The sequence below is a fragment of the Leopardus geoffroyi genome, chromosome C1 (assembly GCF_018350155.1).
Source record: "Leopardus geoffroyi isolate Oge1 chromosome C1, O.geoffroyi_Oge1_pat1.0, whole genome shotgun sequence".
Classification (NCBI taxonomy): domain Eukaryota; kingdom Metazoa; phylum Chordata; class Mammalia; order Carnivora; family Felidae; genus Leopardus; species Leopardus geoffroyi.
The window spans coordinates 123952112-123959198 of record NC_059328.1 but is presented as its reverse complement, the minus strand read 5'-3'; the positions used below and the strand labels follow the sequence as shown (position 1 = coordinate 123959198).

The 7087-nt window shown below is 36.0% G+C and overlaps 1 protein-coding gene across 3 annotated transcripts in view; it reads right to left on the bottom strand.

The window, feature by feature from the left end:
- Nucleotides 1-450: 450 nt before the first annotated feature.
- Nucleotides 451-7087, bottom strand: part of SLC35F5 (solute carrier family 35 member F5) — a 52338-nt gene continuing 45701 nt past the window's right edge. For 2 of the 3 annotated variants that reach the window (XM_045479569.1, XM_045479567.1), the window contains exons 14-16: nucleotides 4130-4284; nucleotides 3521-3614; nucleotides 451-1297 (exon numbers count right to left, since the gene is read on the bottom strand). In XM_045479569.1, coding sequence (XP_045335525.1) covers nucleotides 3539-3614; nucleotides 4130-4284 — 231 coding nt within the window. In that variant the 3' untranslated portion in view covers nucleotides 451-1297; nucleotides 3521-3538. Of the gene's footprint in view, nucleotides 1298-1325; nucleotides 2592-3520; nucleotides 3615-4129; nucleotides 4285-7087 lie in introns of those variants that run through there. The other variant, XM_045479568.1, reaches the window with a different exon arrangement.

Sequence of the window (7087 nt, the reverse complement as noted above, 5' to 3'; positions counted from 1 at the left end):
ATAACACAAACTGAAGCCAAACACTGCAAAGAGATTTTTAAAAATCAGATCTGTTAGGAAATTTTGAAGAGAAATGAACTATTTTCACAAAACTTGAAAAGGAAATGGGTGATTCATCAAAAGTCTAGATGAATCCTGAGACACCTGTTCATTCACTGACGTCTGCAATGAACAGGGGCAGCTGCAAAGTAAGTACATATAAAACTCAAATTTAAGAGTTGTAATTAGGAGTATTTTATATTTAACTTAAGCTTGGTAGAGGAAAAATTCAAATGGAATTTTTAAAGTATTTTTTTTTTTTACCTTCTTAACAAACAAGGTAAAATATTTAACCATTAAACATTTATTTCGGAAAACTAGAATTATTTAAGAGACATCCAGTTCTAGAGTAATTTGGCACATATATGAAAAAAAAATCAGAAACCAATTCATAGATCTGTAGCACGCAAATACATATATATAAACATTTTATTTCAATAATACTCTTCATCACTTCAATTTAAATCATTCCATTATGAAAATGTCTTAATTGAAGAGAGAATATTTCTTCAAAACTCTAAATTAAGCAGAGCTTTATCAATTAAATTTACAGCAATACGGCCTTTAGAAATACATAATTCTTCATTTTACAATAATACTTCCCCTTTAAAAATTTGTCATAGTTTGTCACAGATTTAAAATACAAGGCACCTAATGCTATGAAAGGGTAATACAGCATATGTAGTGTGAGTGAACCAGATTTTTCTCAGAGATTGATTCTCTTTAAAGTCCCACTAAATTTGCATGGACACACTTGCATAAAATTAAACATTTTTCTGTGTTGTTAATTTGCAATATTCTACGAAACTTAAAAGTATAATCCATACCTATTATAGGCAGCTTATTTTATCATTTTATCTGTAAGAAACACTGATCTATATACTTAAATGATTTCTTGAAAACATTTTCATAATATAGCCCAGTGTTTAACAAATAATGTGAAAATAAAGTCTCCAGAACATCAGAATTTTATTCCTTGATTAGTTCAAATTATTTCATCAGCTGAATTCCTTGAGATGTGTAAGGCAGGTTGGTCTTTTAGCGGGACTGTGGACTGGAACTTCCTATAACTGTGGTGATATGTACACAGCTACATAGCAAAGTACTTCATTATGAAATGAAGAAAACAGGTATGAGGAAAATATATTTTAGAGTTCCAAAGAACTGAAACTGTTATTTTTCAGACTAGGCACTGAAACATTTTCTACAAAAACTTGCCAGGGATTGTCTCTTCGCTGCATAATGTTCCATTATCAAGCTAAAAATAAAAACAAACAAACACAAAATCATCATTAGATTATAACTGTCATAGCTTTAATTTTTACAGTTTATACTGTAAAAAGCAAATTATCTTAACATTGAAATATATAACAAACACAGTTTATTACACTTAACAACTGGATACTGGAACCGGAGGTGAGCACTAAAAGCGCATGGGAGTGAGTTCCACAGCAGTGTCTAAGGCCAACGCTGCTTACAGATCATGTGGTGACAGTTTGACTCATGGCATACCCACCATTACCCCGATGCAACAAAGACTCCTGCCACACCTTTCCTTTACACTCTGCCGAGGTCCGTCTTCACTATCTCCTCTTATCCAGTTCTCACTCCCAAATTTACTGAGTCCTTGCTGGGGGGGGGGGCGGGGGGGGGGGCATGAGTGTGACCATGGGAATAATGCACACACAGTAGGGAGAGAGTGCATACGTTACAGCACTACAAAGCTTTAAAAAATAACTATATGTACTTTTTAAAATTTAAAGATGGTAAGTAAACATATTTGGTTCTACTTTGCTGCCAAAACCTCAGTAAAAAGAAAATAAAGGGATTTTTCTTAAGGAAAAAGTCACATGGACAAAGGGAAGAGCAGAGACTAGAAAACAACAGCGAAGCAGGTATCTCTAAAAGGAGGAGTGAAGAAACAGCTAAAACAGAAAGACTGGCACGGTTTATAGAAAAAGCAGTTAGACATTCAAATGTCCTGCCTTACTTTTTACAGCTGGTCAAGTGCCCCTTCTCTATCCCCAGAGAAAATGTGAAGTGTATTCTCTAAAAGTGTAACAAAGGGTCTCTGGACTGTGGAAATGCCAAGCACAATCCACCATGACTCAGGTAAAAGTAACATTTACATCACCATGACCATGCAAACACTGCTTACAAATCTATCCATAATTATACAATAAGTACACTGGGATGAGGAGGTGGTGGAAAAGCAGGCAAATGGGGTGGGGAGAGAGGAGGATGAAACTTGAATGTAATCTATCCTCATCTACCAAAGTGGGAACATCAACTGAAGATGCCTAAAACAGAGAAATCAAGAAACAGAAGTATAAGTGTGGTACTTGAAGACAGCGTGTGAGGTGGGGTGGGGGGAGGGGGGGGAAGAGGGGGGTCAAAACAACTGGCGAGTTTCACGTTGACTTCTTGGAGTGGGACGAGAGCAGAAGCAGGTGGGCAGGGCAGGCGGCAACTGCTCTGTACGAGCAATCTCGTAGAACTAGAACTCGAACTCTCTCAACTATGTGCATGGGTGACTATCGTAACAGTAAAAGCTGGAATACAAAATGACCAAAGGAAAACACAAGACCAAGACACTTAGTCCTAGGTTAGAGGTGAATCTGCCACAAAGATGATGACACTTAACCTTCAAAGGCCAATTTGAGTGCAAGGAGTTGACAGGAGTTGTTAAATGTTCTAAGTGAGGAGGGGAAGCCCAGCTGAGTCAGGAAACATTTCAATATAAACTGCCTCAGGTTATCTTAGAAGAAAGGGACCTGAATCTGCAGAATTTCAGTTATTTACTGTGATTTCTCATTCTAAATAAGTACATAACTACTTTTATAGCTGCCAAAAATATATGTTAGATGTATTTCAAGCATTGATGCAGTGAAAGATAAAAACACCATGTACTCATCTGTCTTGTCAGAAATATAAAAGTATTTTTTACAATTTTTTAAAAATGGGGAAATGTTCTTGAAACATTAATTGAAAAAGCATAGTCAGAGAATCAGGATATACACTATGCCAGTTGTGGAAAACACACACAGACATACAGAGAAAAGACTGGATATACACCAAATTAATATATTTTTTCTTACTTTTATACTAGAGGAAAAACATTTTTCTAAAGTGTATTATTAAATAAAATTATGATCCTGAGCGTGAATAAAATAGTTGAACTTGGGATCACTTAATTTGAGTCAGGCACTATTGCACACTTTAAATCTTACCAAGTATTTAATATTCCCAGTAATCTTATGAGAGAGGAGGGACTACCACAACCCCACTTCACAAATAAGAAAACTGAGGCACAGACAGGTGAAGAACCTTGTATAAGGTCACACAGCTAGTGCACAGAGAAGCTAGAATTGGAACCCAGGCAGTATGAGTCCAGAGCTTGACTCCCTTACCCTCTAGACAGTATTTGAGATTACAGGAATAAAGAACCTTATTCAGCACTAATACTAGCTAACATACAAACCTGGACTACAGACAACAGCTAACTAGCTCCGTCCTCCTGAGAAACACCGTGCATAGGAATGAGACTCTCGCACTGTTCACTGTCTTCTGGAACCCTTAAAAAAATGTTTTTAAGGCAATAGTTAAGGAAAGCTTTTGAATGGAAAGGAGCCCTTAAAAATTATCTATTCTACTGGCCGAAGCTGTGAGGTCAACACTAAGACTAAGGCAAGACTTCCCAACAACATGCCCCAAGTTCTTTTTATAGTAGGATGTAAAAATCTTTCTCTCTTAAAAAAGAAAGATATTTGAAGCAGTGTTATCATATTTTATTTAAATTTTGTTCACACCAATGAAAGTTTTCTACATTTAAATTCATCACAGCAAAACAGTAAGCACTTTGGTTTTACCTATAAATCAAAACATTTTTTAAAGTAGTTGTGAAGAAACTATCTTACCACACAAAGGATCTAAACAACTTATTTTAATTTTATGTGGCATAGTACATATAAAATTATAATATTTCAGTAATTCTTCCCAAAGTGTCTACAAATTAGTCCAGCACGATACGATTTCCAGTTTAATTAGCAAGGATTATATTTTCAAAAACTTATACTGGAACCAAATATACCTCTGAATACGATGTTTTCTGCATATAAAGGCAAAAATTCTTCTGATTCCCACCATCACAGGATCCCAATTATTATAATGGCAGAGGAGAGTTACAATAAAAAATGAAAAAAATACAGGGATCGCGCCTGCAAAAAATAACCAAGAAAACTGCACCTAAAAATAAAAGATAGAAAAATAAAAACAACCCACCATTATCATTAAGACAACTTTATTCTTTAAAATAAGTTTTCCATTTATGAAAATCTGCAGGAATAAGTCAAAACACCAAGAAGATAATACTTAGCATTAATAATATATTAAGTATATTATTAAATATGAGGATTCAGAACTTCAGCATATGATTCCACTTGCTTAAATTACCAACAAAAACATGTCTTGCTTGGAAAATGGCCTAGGAAAGCCAGAAGGCATGCTTTTCCTGTATTAGGCATAGCACATCTGAGAGCAGAATTACAAACCATTTAGCTTTGTCTTCCACAACACATTGCCCATTTTTTTCCTGTACTGATTACTGCCAATCCTCGAGTAGATCCTCCCTTCAGTTTTGAAGTCATCTTCAAAAACTCACATTTTTATTTATTTTTAATTTTTTATTTTACAGATAGAGGGGGGTAGGGGGAGAGAGAGAGAGAGAGAGAGAGAGCGCGCGAGCGAGCACGAGCAGGGTAGAGTGGCACAGGGAGAAAGAGAATCAGGTTCAGTGTGGAACCTGACATGGGGATCAATCCCATGACACTGGGATCATGACCTGAGCTGAAATCAAGAGTTAGACACTCAACCGAGCCAGCCAGGTGCTCCAAAAACTCACATTTTAAAAAACTACGCTATAATATGTTGTGATACATTGTGCTATGTTACCATTCCTTCCCAAAGACAGCACCAAAAACCCTTAAGTGCAACTTGTGCAAACCTTTAATTAACAGTTTGCAACAGGGGCACCTGGGTGGCTCTGTCAGTTAAGCATCCGACTTCTGCTCAGGTCATGATCTCACAGTTCGTGGGTTCGAGCCCCACGTTGAGCTCTGTGCTAACAGCTCAGAGCCTGTAGCCTGTTTTGGATTCTATGTCTCCCTCTCCCTCTGTCCCTCTGCTGCTCACTCTCAGTCTCTCTCTCAAAATACATAAACATTAAAAAAAATTTTTTTCAAATTTGCAACAAATTCTCCTGCTTACTCTTAAAATAATTTGATTATGTAGTAACAAATGAAAAAAATTCCAAAAGGAAATCATGGCTTAAGTACACTAAAGACAACAAACAAGAACACTTTTACTAAGAAACGTGAGCCAGAGAAGACAGCAGCAAGCAGGGCCTCAGGGGTGAAGGGCCCATCAGATATCATCAAGGTTGAGCCTCCAATCCATCATTTTATCAGGGTTGTCAAGAAAATTGAAGATAATGAGATGCCATAAAGTGAAGAAAAATCTTTCCCTTCATTAGTTTACCTCTACCATCTAGATTCAACTAAGAATCAAAACCATTGTCAAAGAAGGCTGCACTGATTGAGACTCAGCTGCAACCCAGTGGTGTGATTTGCTTTCAACATACTGATGAAAATAGTAACTCCTATCTTTAAAATAAGAAAAACTGTGCTTGTTCTCTGTAAGTATTAAAAAAAAAAAAAAAAAGTGCAGTTTAGAATCATAAGCAAGACTCCCTCTGGTGGGAAACATATACTACTCCAGTTCACAGCACCATTAGTCAGAGCAAAGGGGTTTTGTGAGAATATTTTTTATGAAGGACTCACAATGCATAATGCAAGAATAACCACTGACAACTTTTAATATGCATGTCCTGCTTGCATATACACACACAGGCTGTGAGCGTAAGAATACCCAGGAAAGAGCAGTCAGTAAGAGAAACTAAAAAGCCTTCACAATGCTATCAAATTATTGGCAAAACATATTCTTGGAATATTTGCCAGAATATTAATAATCTAGAAAAGCCATGACGTATTTAAATGACCCAAGACCAGAAAAAGTATGAAAACTTATGACTAATGAAAGTTAAAGATATAGATATAGTAGATAAGAGTGATTTCATGAATATTCAGCTAAAACCCTATTTTACAATTGAGTAAAAGTAAACTTTGTAAAGGTGGGTAAAACCCCACTTGACCTTTAAAAGCAAAGTTCACCTGTAACAATGCAGTTATTTATGTGTTGCCACATAATAAAAAAGTTCTGATTTTATTTCCAACAAGCTATGAAGACAGCATTTTAAAATGAAGACACTGAGGGGTGCCCGGGTGACTCAAGTCAGTTGAGTGTCCAACTTCAGCTCAGGTCATGATCTCGTGGTTTGTGAGTTCAAGCCCCATGTTGGGCTCTGTGCTGACAGCTCGGAGCCTGAAGCCTGCTTAGGATTCTGTGTTTCCCTCTCTCTCTGCTCCTCCCCTGCTTGCCCTCTCTCTCTCTCAGAAATAAATAACATTAAAAAACTAAAAATAAAATAAAATGAAGACAATGACAAAAAATTGTCTACATTACTGTCTAAACCTGACCATATCGGGATATAAATGTGAATACTAGCAGAGATGCTTCCTCTCATACAAAATATCAATTATAAATAGGTTTAAATAATTTATTTTAAGCACAATAAAAAATATTGATAAATGCTGAAATTTCAGAAACTATATATAAATATAGTTGCTTATTAGAATTAAAAAAAAAAAAACATGAAAGTAGAGTTCTCCTGTTTCTATTACAGTTCTGGGACACCCTGCCACTTTTTCTAGAAAGTACCTTCCTACCTTTGATTCTCACTGGAGGCCCAGCCAACTCATTTAACTGGCTGTCCAATTTGAGATGTGAAGACAATCGAGAAAAGACTGGTTATGGTTTTCTAATCAATCAATCATTTATCTTCATTTTCCTTATGTTTTGCCCTCATCTTAAAATATCTGAATCCATAAATTACATACTCATTAAATAAAATTAGATCCCCTGTGACAGTGTT